The following is a 13,511-nucleotide window of genomic DNA, read 5'->3' on the forward strand; positions in this document are numbered from 1 at the left end:
TTAATCAGATAAAAATTTTGAAGGATTTGGGGCCTGTTCGCTTGGGGAATGGTTTTATACAGGGGATTATCAATGAATTACCCAGGATTATAGACCAGATTTGTGGAAATCTCAAGTGAAAACAATCCACAGACAAAGACTCTGGCAGGCGTATATTCTTAATGATTATCATCCTATGAACAGCTAGAAAATGGTCCAGAGTTATCGCTGTTCCGATATGTCAGAAGCCTATTATGGCAGTCAATAACCAGAGCTATCTGTGGTTGGCAAGCTACAGTGCAGCAACCCATCAATACAAATACCTCTCAGCCCGCACCACATATCCACACATCCATTGATTGCACTGAGTCTCAATCATTTAGACTCTGTGCCACAGATGTGTTAAGAGATTCAATGTTTCATGTGCTCTTTGCATTACAGGTAATAAATCATTTGTCACAATGGTCCCTCGCAGAGTGACAAAATCAATATCAGTTTATCAAGGGAGCAAGACCAGGGAGCACTCATTCGACATGTGGCCTCATTCTGTGCTGGTACTACTACACATATATACCTGGTCAGTCTGTATAAGGCAGATACACAGTTATACATTAGATCAATACTCTGCCAGTACTCTTAGCCCATTATTTTTAAAACAGTACTGAAGTTTAATATAAATACAACAATTACACAACAGTAATTCACATATCTTAAGGATAAGAAAGGAACATGAAGGACATCATAAAACCAACTTTAAATGAGTGTAATTTGATAAATGTTGAGAAGGTTCAATAGTGGAGTGGAGTTATGCATTTTCTTTGTAATGCAGAATACTTAAACAACTTCATTTCTTGTCATGCAGTTGAGTTTTTTATAAGCAGTTAAAGAATGAGAATCCAACATCCTGAGCCAGTGTGTCTAACATGTAGTCTGGAGTCTGCAAAGTAGCAATTTGTTACTACGTGCTAATGGTTTGTTACAGTCAAGTTGGCTGGAAGCTGCTCAAACAAACAAAAAATAAATAAAAAAATGAGCCCACAGGTTGTGGTGTGCAAGCAGCTTATTATGTCCCATGGTTACATTTTTTGTGAGGCAACCTCTAGTGACTGTGGTAATTATGACAAGAGCAAAGGAGGAACTCAGGTGATGTAGCATAAAGAACAATTTTTCATTCAGGGGACCACTGGAGGGTTGAAGCACTTGTTTAGGTTGAAGCACTTGTACTGTTTGGAGGAGCAGGGGTCCAGGAGTGAACCTGGAGGTATGATCAGGCTCATGTTAATTGTTGGTCTGAGTAATATAGAAAACATAAAACAACTTTCAGAATTTATCAGAGGTTTTCCTTTTCATTTTTTGCCATTTTCCCATTATAACATGTATGATGGATAATTTTATAGTCAGAGAGAGAAACAGTCTGTCATCTTTGAGCTGTAAAAAGCTTAATAATTAATCAATAGTTAATAATTAAATTATAAACAGACTATCATAAATTCAGACACAAAACTTTGAAAAATGAAGCCTAGTTGGCTTCTGTGTTTCCAGTGTCAAATACAAAATACAGGATTGGAATGAATGTGCAGATGCTTGTCAACCTATCTATTCAAGGGGAAACATGCAGAGATATTTCACATTCACTTTTATCACGTTGGGTGAAATCAGTACACTGCTGTGCTGGCAGTAGTTATTGTTGTTTGGACAGTACATCACATTATCTGTGAAGATAAAAACTCCAAGGCACTCAAAGCTCTTAACACCTGCAGACTGACAGCTGATCCAGCTGTGCCGCTGTCATGAGAGAGTGACGTCATTTCAGGTGATGAGTCAGGGGAAAGGATGTCTCATTTTTTTTTCTAAAAACACCTTTCCTTGATTCCTCTCTCTTCACATATTTTCCTTGCATCTCTTACAAGATACAAGGGGAAAGTGAGGGAAATGAGGAGAGTTTTAAGGAGAACAGCTGTAGTTTGAGCGTGAGTTCAGCTTGTCATTTCTTTCTGTGTTCAAACACATTCTTTTTACACAATATACAATCTGCAAATTTAAGTTACTATGTGGAGTCTCTTTTTTAACATGAAGATACTTTATTGGTCAACAGGTAACTCCCCTTTTATCATCCTTCCTCAGTTTATTCACCCAGCAGACAGCGTTTCATTTGTGCAGCACACCACAACAGGTCATTCAAGTGAAAAGAATCCCTGTGGCAAACGGACATTAAAATGAGTTTCTTCAGTCTATTTCAAATGTTAATGCACTGTTACTTTTAATTTTATCCATTGAACTTCAAAAGTAGGAAAAACAGTAATTGCAGCATGTGCAACAATCTTAACTACTTGTAAAACACTCAGACCTTCATTAAGTCATTAGGCTTTAATTGATTCATTAGAACTTTTATAGCAGGTGAAGAACAGTCAACAGGAATCAACAGGAATAACTGATGACAGTTTCAGAGCATGATGAATTCTATGGCTCTTCAGACTTCATGGTTACACTTTAACAACCACGGGCTCCTCTCAACAACAGAAGAGGATCGGAAAATGAAGCTAACGGATGGCAGCACAGCAGGGGAGGCTATAAAAAGATATCAAAGCACTTCCAGCTTCAAATTTCTTCTGTCTGAAATGTCATTAAGAAGAAGTTAAAACAAAGATCTGGAAGACCAAGAAAACTTTCAGATAAAACTGAATATCTATCGGACGTAAAAAACAGAGCAAAACCACTACATGACTGCAAAGGATTCCATTGACAGGGTTTACATGGAAGAGTCATCAAAAGGAAACCTTACCTGCAACCTCATTACAAAAGCCAACGTCCGAAGTCTGCAAAACAACATCTGACTAAGTTTTGGAGACTAAAATTGAGCGCCTTGGCCTTGGCCACAATCACTAAAGGAGGAGAAAAAAAAAACAGCATTTCATAAAAAGAAAATCCAGACAACTGTTTAGTATGAGGTTGGAAATAATAATCCTTGGGGCCATGAGGCAGCCAGTGGTACAGGATACACAGACAGAGGGAAAAATGGATTCTACAAAGTCCACCACGAGCTACTTAAAGAAACACAAACAGAAGCTTTTGGAATGACCCTCACTGCCACCTGAACATGACTGAAAATCTGTGGGTAGATCTTAAACATGCTTTGTGTGTAAAAGAGCCGAGAATATCTCAGAACTTGAAGTGATCTGCACTTAAGAGAAGGTACAAATTACTTATTCAAGAAGAGAAAGATACTGGCTACAGAAAGCTTTTGCAAGTTCATGAACGCAAAATATAAAAATAAAAAGTAACAGTACATAAACATTTGGCCCATTGCCACAGGGGTTGTATTAACTTTTACCTTCAGAAATCAGTTAAATATGTAATTTCCCCAGGTGTGGCCAAAGCTTTGCACATCCACCAAGGAACACCACACTGACAGTGTGGAGTTCCTCCTTTTGCTCTCAAACACCCTCAGGTCTTCGCAGCATTGATTCCACAAGATGTTGGAAACTTTCCTCTGAGACTCTGCTCCATGTTGACATGACTGCATCACATCAGTTCTGCAGATTTGTCATTTGCACATTCAAGCTGCCAAACTCTTGTTCTACCACACCCCACAGGTGTTCCACTGGAGACAGGTCTGGAGACAGTGGAGGCAGCTGAAGTTCACTGAACTCACTGTGATGATCATGAAACCAGTTTGACTTTTGCTTTGTGACATATCATACTGGAAGTAGCCATTAAGATAGTAAACTACGGCCATGAAGAGAGGCACATGGTCAGCAACAACACTCAGATTGACTGTGGCATTCAAACAATAATTGATTGGTAATATTGGGCCCAGAGTGTGTCAGGAAAACATTCACTACACACAATTACACCACAACCAGCAGCCTGGAGAGTTGACAAAAGACAGGTCGGATCCATGGATTCATGCTGTTGATGGTAAATGACCCTACTGACTGCTGGCTGACTGTCTCACCCTACCATCTGCATCCTCAGCAAAAATCCAGATTCATCAGACCAGTCTTCAACTGCCCAGTTTTGCTGCACCTGTGCTCCCTGCAGCCTGATATTTCTGCTCTTTGCCGACAGGAGTGAAATTTAGGCAAATAAACAATATCAGGAACTTGGGACACAAAAAGAGGTTATGTTGGTGGGGGAGTGGTAAACTGGGATGGCATATGAGCAGGTAAAGGCTGATGTGAATGTAACCAATGGCCAAACAGTGAACGAATGAGTGAGCAGTTGATGATGCCAATCAGTTAATGTAAAAATCAATGCTTTGCCTTAACTAACACAAAGCTCCATATGTATGAATAATCGAGAATAAATATGGGGCTTTTACAGGCTCAGGAAGTGTAGTTTGTACCAGTTCTCTGCACCATGCTTACATGGCAAACCAGCTCTGACACATTTGAATAAATCAAGATTTTGGCATTTTAATATGAGATGTTCCTGTTAACTGAAAACCTTTTCTTTTAATAGCACACACTAAACCTTAACAGAAAAGGTACACTGTACTTCCTCGAAAGCAGTTAAGTTCCCTGGAATCCACAATAAGTATGGGAGGTTTATTAGTCAAATGAGTCACCTGGACTTGCTGTTGAATACAGTAGACCTAAATAATAAAATAAGCAGTTGCTGACCTGTCAGTGCTTAGAGGAAAGTAACTGCCTAGCCACTGTTCTGAAGGTAGCAGTGCCTTGTTAAAATGCACTCCATCAAAGCTTCCTTTGAAGTAATAGCTGACAGAAAACATAATGTGAATTTGACTTGACAGGTCTCAGAAAAAAATTGCTTGGGAAATATTGAACAAGATGGTGGAAGGAAGGAAGCGGGGTGAAGTTGGGTCTCGCACCTCTTTTGTACATTCATCCCGCACAGAGTGCATTTTAATTAGCAAGATGTCCATGGCTCTGTACAAACTTCAGAATTTAGAGTCTTTTTTTTTTATTATTCATTTCTTAAAGTTTATCTATGACACCCGTTGCTGTTTCTCACATTTAAATACTAAAGGATTTCATTTCACTCTTCAAATTTGAAGACAGTGCTCTCCGGATTGTATGGAAATATAAATTTAAACCTGCAGTATTGCCTCATCTCCCTCAGCAGAACAAGAATCCTTTTAAAAAGGTTTCTGGTTGTCTGCCATTTCATCACTGTTCTTGTCATTCCCTGTGCCACAGTAAATAATCAAGTGGGAGTGCTATGCAATAGCACTCTTGCTGTGTAATTTATACAAGATAAAACTTGAAGACTCCCCTTGTGAAAACTGAGAATTGATTATGCAGTAAAGAATTTACTTACTGTGGCTGAATGTTGAATGAGGTGGGGGGATACGCAGGGGAAGGAGCAATGCACTTTTTCTCTCACTAGGATACGACAAAAGCAACAATACCTGGACAAATAACATCATAATCCTTCATGTTTTCTGGTACCTATCTGCCAGTTTTTGTCTTGTAGACTTCATGTTTGTTTTCCTTGGAAATGACAAAGTCCATCAGCAGTCGACCCATCACTTTTGTCTATACTAATTTACCTCGATAACTACTGGGTGTATTACCATGGGATTTTGTATAAATCTGTATGGTCCTAAGGGGATGAATCTCACTATTTCACCTTGAAATATCTTAACAACTGTTGGACGGATTGTGATGAAATTTAGTCCAAATATCCATGGCAACAAGACAATGATTCCTATTAGCTTTGGTTAATGGTTAAACTCAGTAACAGTAAAAACCAGAGGGAAATTTATTCAATAAAAAATTCTACATAGGTATTACTTGACACGGTGCGGGCTTTTCAAAATAATATTTACTAATAGCAGTACATGCCAAAAATGTTAAGAAATGCTGAGTGCTGTACTTCTTGGGGACTTGGTTGGGTTGAACCATGCCATTTTCTGCACGCCCATGTCTATTAGGAGATAAAACAGAAATACCAAATGTGACAAAAAGTGTCTTCTCATTTTTGATGGCCAGTTGCCAGAATCATAGAGACATTGGAGGTCATCAACACATCCGACACTTCAGGAATGGAAAGTGGCAATAAGTGAAATTGCATCATGTGAGATAATATTGGCCAGGTGAGGGGGAGGGGGCTGGTGGCACTGGGAGTATTTCATGGTTCATTTAACTAGCAATTAGAAGCTTGTAGATTTGATTGATCTACCCATTCATTTATAAATTTTTTTGGAAAAAAAAAAAAGAAAAGAAATTGCAGTAACTTTGGTTAGCATAGTTAGCTTAGCTTACACAGCATTTGGCTTGAAACACTGCAGTGCCTAAGTGCATCCTCACAGAGCCACTGGCATGGCTGTAGACTATGTCTCATTGTTAAAGCTGCAATGTGTAAAATGAAATTATGATAGAAGACACCACACATACACCAAAGTGAGAACTGTGCTGTGTGGGTTGTAAATGTGATGCAGGGATGCAAGGACGTAGGTTTGATTTAATCTGTGGTGGGGAAATTTTCTGTCAGATGGCCAAAATAATATGTTCATTTTTTCTGTCTCTTTTTTCTCATATGTGCATACACACACACATTAAGATCCTGACTGCACATTTGTTTTATTTTTCTCTGATTTTAAACATTTTTTTTTTTTTTTCATTTTTTAAATAAATGTTGAGATATTGAGAAAATGTTGCAAGAAAATGAATGTATGAGTCTGTAGGTGGTGAGCTACTCTGCTTGAGCCATCTCATATTCTGCAGCTCTGTTCTTTCATTTTGATGGTTTGGGCGACACAACACAGGAGTGTTTTGACAGGGCCACAATGATGCTCAATCTCACCTTTAAATTATTTCCAAAAAAACATATTATTCTATTATTTTTCTTTCAGCTACTGAACTGATGGCAAAATCTTTCACTAGGACACGAGAGCTTGCAGCTCACCTGTCTGTGTGTCTGTTTCTCAGCCTGCTGCTGATAGGATTTTCAGAATAAAATGATAGCTGACATTAACAAACAAGAATTGGCTCATTTACTCTATACTTTATAAATAACACACAAATCTGGCAGCCCATAGCTGCTGCATGATCTTACCAGTACCACGGAGGAGAGTTAAAATGGAAAGACTGTTTGAGATGGGTAAATACATTTGTGTGGTCAACTCCTTGACATAGGTGGGAACATGTCTCTACTGTCCTTACACAAATCTACGTCAATGTGTAGCTGTTCCTGTTTGTTTCTCTGGTGTGTGGGAGCAGGTTTGACCCAACCTTAACCACACAAATGGACTATGTGTCACATATGCGATGAGTCTTTTGATGCGCTTTCTTTTCATGTAGGCAGCGAGGGTTTTATTTCATTGGTGAAGAAATGGATGGCTCTTTTCCAAATTCTTTCACAGCTCAAAACAAAAAATCTAATAATCCATGAGGGATTGTCTTGGCATGGCGATGCCTTATTACTCCACCATGACTCCTCTCACGTCTCTTCCAAGTACGGTGCATTGGTGGCTAATAACAAGTCAGAACCCCCTCGTGTGCTGGCCCTCTGATCTTTTCCCACATGCTCTAATATAACAAACTAAATAGACCTATAACACACTGCTGATATATTATCTATTCCAGTCCAGCTCTCTCTGATTAGACTGCACACTGCTGCACAGTCAGGCAGAAACTAACAATATTTGTAATATCAATTAATCTGAAGATACCTTTTTTTTTTTTTTTTTTCTCACATTTGAGAAGCTGAAACCAGCCTTGCTGACTTGATAAAGGACCTAGATTTTAATGGATGATCATATTTAATGAGTAATATTCTGTCCATTGACTTATTGATTGACTCGTTTCAGAATTTGGAAGATTTTTCTTTTTTTTTTTTTTCACTTCTTGTGCACTTTGTTTCAGCAGTGCTAAAAACCTGTATGACTGCTCCTTCTGACACAGCCTCATGCTGTTATTTAGGCTGATAATATGAGAATTTTACACAGAACAGCTGGCGTTGCGCAGCTTTACACACCAAGCTCAGGGCCCACACATGCCGCACTAATGGGAACAGAAATTTGTCAGTTTGCATTCTGTGGCACAGATGTTATCGGGTCTGTTTACCTGTCCCATTTGGAACGAGTGTTAATGTGGCAGCTTCTCACTGTTTAGGCAACTGCAAGAAAGTGTCCCTAAATGAAGCAAAAAAATATGTAATTGCTAACATTTGTTATCTAAAAACAATTATTCCTCCCGCAGTGCCCTCCAGGGTTGAGTCCTATGAAGGATGGGACCGGGTGCTATGACCACCACATCGGCATCGACTGCTCTGACGGTTTCAATGGAGGATGTGAGCAGCTGTGTCTCCAGCAGCTGGCCCCTCTAGAGGATGATCCAACACTGTACAACATCCAGATGTTCTGTGGGTAAGGAAGAACAGACTCACCACAATAATTCCTAATTATTTTATTTCATAACCCTGTCTTATTCAGTCCTTTCGTCATTCATAACATCCAGTCAAGTGAATACTTGCACATTGTAAAAGAGAGTGTTATTAATCTTTACATAGGTGGTTATGAAGTATGTATTGGATTTTTCAAAAGCAGAAAGTGAGCTACAAAACACTTGACAAGTCCTTTAAAGAAATGTAGAATACATTCATCTTCCTTTGAAGAGAAACATGTCCCACTACGGCAGCTGATATAACAGTGGCAACGGTGCCCTGCTTCTGTTTGGTTTTCAGAACACTGATTACTGTGAATTCCTGAAGCTATCAGACCTTCCAATAGTAGATATGATTATTAGAGTGATTTCAAAAAACTAAACCACTCTTGCCAATAAATCCATCTGCTGATTGTGAACTGTTCAGGAGGCAGTCTTATAATAAATGATCTGTATAATTCATGTGTACACTCATCAAGCAGTTTATTAGGAGCACCTGTGCACCTGCTCATTCATGCCCTAATCCAATCAGCCAATCACGTGGCAACGGTGCAATGCATAAAATCCTCCATCAAACATCAGAGTGAGGAAAAATTTGACTGTGAAATGAGAATCTCATGAGGACAAAATTACACTATTTTGATAAAAACAAACAAACAAAAAAAAAAAACATTAGAAAAAACTGTGTTTTTGGTTATTTTTGACATTCTAACACCAAAATGTTGCTAAACCCTGAGGATCCATTTAAGGTTTGAAGTCAGATTTTACCAGCGTCTGGTACCTGTAGCTCTTTCATGGGGGATAACTGACAGTGAGTCACTCACTCTGCAGTGTGGGCCATAAACTTAAAGATGTCTCTGGACTGAGATGATGCAGAGGTGAAAGAGACTGATGTTGTCAGACCAGTGTTGGTTGTGAAATAATGGCCCTTTACAGCTGCCACTGTCTGACAGTTGACTGTGTTTGGACCAGTCAGTTCATGTACAGTAGGAGACTGCTGCTCAGTTTCTTCTTCCACATGATGACAGATAAATAAAAAATGTGTAAAACCTGAATTAAAGTTTATTGTCTTTGGGGCACCTCGGTGGCTCACCTGGTAGAGCACGGCGCATTAAGGGTTAGTCCTAACCGCAGCGGCCCGGGGTTCGAATCTGACCTGCAGCCCTTTGTGACATGTCATCCCCCCTCTCTCTCTCTCCCCAGCTTTCCTGTCTTAACTTAGACTTAACTAAGTTTTCCTGACGTCCACAGGATACATGTGAAAGTACTGTATTAGTAGTACTGTTTATACTGACTATAAACCGACAGTTTTGCAATCCATATTTTGAAATTCTTATTTTTTGTGCTCAGAATTATTGTGAGAGTTGTTTCATATGTTTCATGGAGATATAATAAAATCTGTGACCTCTTGGTGCAGGGTTTAAGTTTAGTCTGTTTGTCAGTAAAACTACAGCCCAGTAGATGGGGTTTTGGTGATTTCCAGGTAATAGCAGATGTGTTTAAACATCTGTAAACTGGGCTGGATTTCTCCAGCTCACATATATAGCTGTTGTTTAATCAACATTCTGATAATTATATTCCAAAACACAGCACCTACACATATCCCCTGGATGTACAGTATTTTTATATATAGCCTACATACACAGTACATTATATATATATATAAAAATAGATATATATAATATTAATTATTAAAGATGAAACAAGTGAATGAATGCAGAAATGAAGACTTGTTTACTCCACCTCAACTCCTGGATTAAGCTCTTCTGAGGATGAACCAGAAATCCTAAGAATATATAGAATATTCATTAATGTTGTATATTCACATAAATGTATTATTGGTCACTATATGGTCACTATATATTCTGGGGATTTCTGGTACATGGATGTGGGACCCTCTGAAGCCCACAGGAGCGTATACGCTCATGTTTTGTCTAAAGCATCAGTACTCTGTGATGTTTTGAGCTGGAGACATGTGGTCGATACACTAACATGTAAAGTAAGAAAAGATTTGGAAGGTCTTATGCATTGCTGCCTTCTTTCTGTATTGATCAGTTTTCATCCGCTATCTTTGTTCACTGAATTGAACACTCCCATTGGCTCCTGTGGGTGCTGTCCCATCCAATCAGAGTGTCTGATTCAAAGGCTTAGCTGTTAGTTGCTTGTATACCCAAACTAAATGGGAACAATGCTCTATTATCTCAAAGTGAGGAGAAGTTGGTCTAAGTTTATTTTAGTGACAGAAAAAAGAATGAAAGACATGGCCAGTTAGATATTTAGTGCAGCTGAGGCTTTGGAGCTGATGGATAATACTGCACAAAAGAATGGGCGTAGTTTATGAACAGATAATGACTGAAACTTCAAATCACCTCTGGCTCACATGTGTTCAACTTTCTGTGTTGGAGGCTTCTTTCATTATTATGGTTTCCAGTGCTTTTATCTCCAAAATAAGGAAAAACTCAAGGTCCCTTTTTTTGTTGTTGCTCTATGGACTACTATCCCTTAACACAGTTTACAGAAGTCTTTGAGTAATATGTATAATTAGCTGAGGTTGTGCTGATTGGCATGGACCTCAGTGGTTAAACAACTTTTTACCTGATAAAATACCTGGGAAAGAAATCACATACAAATGATTAGTACCAGTCACGTGCATAACTGCATTAGTACAGCATGTAAAAATATGGTAAAATGTTCCCATACATGGCCTTTTTCACAGCAGACATTCTGACATGTCAGAGGAAGAAAAACACAGTTGTTACTAAAAATGTTAACAATGACTCCATTGTATTCAAGTGTCCTTTAAGCCGTGACAGTGAGACAGAGAGCCAGCACACACAATAGACCTTTTTTTCACAGCAGACATTTTGACAGGACAAGCACAACAACATCAAATATGGCTGCGTTCCATTTTGGGTTGCTGGTTTCAGGGCTCTGGTATTGTTCAACTGGCTCGCTGGCTTTGCTTGCTTGGACGCTTAAATGTGACACAGCCATCGACACTTACACCTGTGCTATTAAGGCTATGCTGTGAAAAAGATTCTATGCCAAGAGCCTGAAACTGAGGCAGCTAAATGTAATTCAGCCTTTGTTAATTTGTGCAGTTTTTGCACCTAATGTGACGTGTCAAAATGCCTCATATGAAAAGGTCTGTTAGGACAGGGCATTGTTAGAATAGTTCCATGAAGAGCTGCCTCTTGGTCCCTAATCTAAAACTAGTACACGGCCACGGCTCAGCCGCACAGGTGTTTTCACTTGTGTTGTGTGATTGGAGCCCCCCCTCAGTTCCATCAGTGCCACCTGCCTTCAGTCTTAGCAGAGGTCTAATCAGCCTGCAGAGCTGAAAATACATAGCTTTAACCTGAAGGTGATCCAAAAGGTAAGAGCTGCTCTATATTTTGCTGCTAACTCTACTTACAGTGGTGTTAATCACCAGCATGCACGAGTATGCACTGTAAATGTGGAAATCTGCCGAGGTCCACTGTCTTTACCTTCTACAAGAAGTGAGAAATTATCTCCACAACTGCACCACAACAAGCAGTTGTTTCCTGCTGTCATCTTTACATTAAACACAATGCTGCAGGCACAGTATTCCACGTCAAATTAGCATGAACAGGTGACACGAACTGCTGTTTAATTTAATTCTTGACAACAGCATTTTGTTGTTGTCACGTTCCATGGTGCAGATGTGGCTAAATCCTCCTCTCTTCCCACTGGAGGCTCGCATCAGCTTTGCAACATTTGGCATCCAGGAGAGAGCTTCTCTCAGTGTAAATCCCTGACAGATTATCTGTCGCTCTTTAACCCCCCCGTCTCCTATTTTTCTCTCTCTTTGGTTCATTTCACAGAGATGGATGCTCAGTGTTTGGAGTCTGGCTGCTTTTTTGTGAGATGGAGGATTTAGTGCCAGTTGAATAGAATTGATTTAGCTGATTCTTTAGTGTTGAGCTGTGATGTCTGGGTTGTGCATGTTTTTAACTCATAAAAAATGATGTACATGATAACTTGGAATAACACCTAGTGATATGCTGTAAATCAGTATTCCTACCTGTCTGCTGATAAACATGTTACATAGGTGTGTATCACAGGAATGGTAATTAACGCTCAGTGTTGGGACTGACAGATATGAGGGAAAGAACGATCTCACCAATGCTGCAATTATGATCTAAATTCAATCTGTATTTGTGGTTCACATAGTGTTAAACAAGCTGTTTGAACTGAGCAACATCGCAATTGTATCTATTTTTCTACATGTATAGGATCAAATAGAATAATGCAACTGTTTGTTGTTGATATCCTGCAGCGTTCCCTTTGTTTTTTTTTTTTTAAACCTGTCAGTCAAAGAGACATACATTTCTACACAAACTTGTCTAATTTTCTGTGGAAAAAATATCAGCTGTTGCCCAAATTTAGCAGGATATCATGGGCAGCCGTGGCTCAGGAGGTAGAGCGGGTTGTCCAGGCTCCTCCAGCTCCTCCTCTATGTGGAAGTGTTCTTGGGCAAGATACTGAACCCCAAAAAATCGCCCCGATTTATCAATAGTGTGTGAGAGTGTGTCTGATAGGAAAGTGCTGTGAATGTGGCTTGTAGTGTAAAGCTCTTTCAGTGGTTGACAAACTAGAAAAAGTGTGATGCAAGTGCAGTCCATTTACCACGTTAGTGGGACACTTGAGGTCACTGAAAAATATTTAAATTCAATATCCAAACGTTATCATTCAAAACTGGTATTCTATGTACTGGTAATAACTGTATAATGATCTACTTGTGGTAATAATGATTAACAGGTAATTTCCTCGTCTGCCACCTAATGATTCAGCAGAAAGCTCTGCACTGTAGCTGCCGGAGCTGAAGTGACTTTTTTAGTTTTTGAACAGTGTATTTAGTGAGTTTTCACTATACAGACATTAGCATTATTATGCAATATATTACACAATAACCCCCCACCAAAAAAAAAAAAGAAAAAATACTCATTCTCTCTCTTAACATCTCCCTTGTGTTTAAAACCAAAATCAACATAAAGCATATGACAGAGTCAGTCATACAATTTGAATGATATACTTAAACAATGTAAACAGCAATTGCAATAAATTTTCATAACATCCATCCCCTGCTGGAGTTCACAACTAGTTTGATTCTTTTAGTACCTTATCCTGAGCTTTCTTCCAGCAGAAGCTCTCCTGTTG

The 13,511-nt window shown here is 39.1% G+C and overlaps 1 protein-coding gene across 8 annotated transcripts in view; it reads left to right on the forward strand.

Annotated features, from left to right (window-relative positions):
- Window positions 1–13,511, forward strand: part of astn1 (astrotactin 1) — a 415,092-nt gene that overhangs the window by 186,764 nt on the left and 214,817 nt on the right. For all 8 annotated transcript variants that reach the window (XM_071490448.1, XM_071490449.1, XM_071490451.1 and 5 more), the window contains one exon: window positions 8,148–8,314. In XM_071490448.1, coding sequence (XP_071346549.1) covers window positions 8,148–8,314 — 167 coding nt within the window. The remainder of the gene's footprint in view (window positions 1–8,147; window positions 8,315–13,511) is intronic.

Source organism: Trachinotus anak, unplaced genomic scaffold, assembly GCF_046630095.1.
Source record: "Trachinotus anak isolate AG129_WGS33_773 ecotype Australia unplaced genomic scaffold, CSIRO_AGI_Tana_v1 ptg000012l, whole genome shotgun sequence".
Lineage (NCBI taxonomy): Eukaryota > Metazoa > Chordata > Actinopteri > Carangiformes > Carangidae > Trachinotus > Trachinotus anak.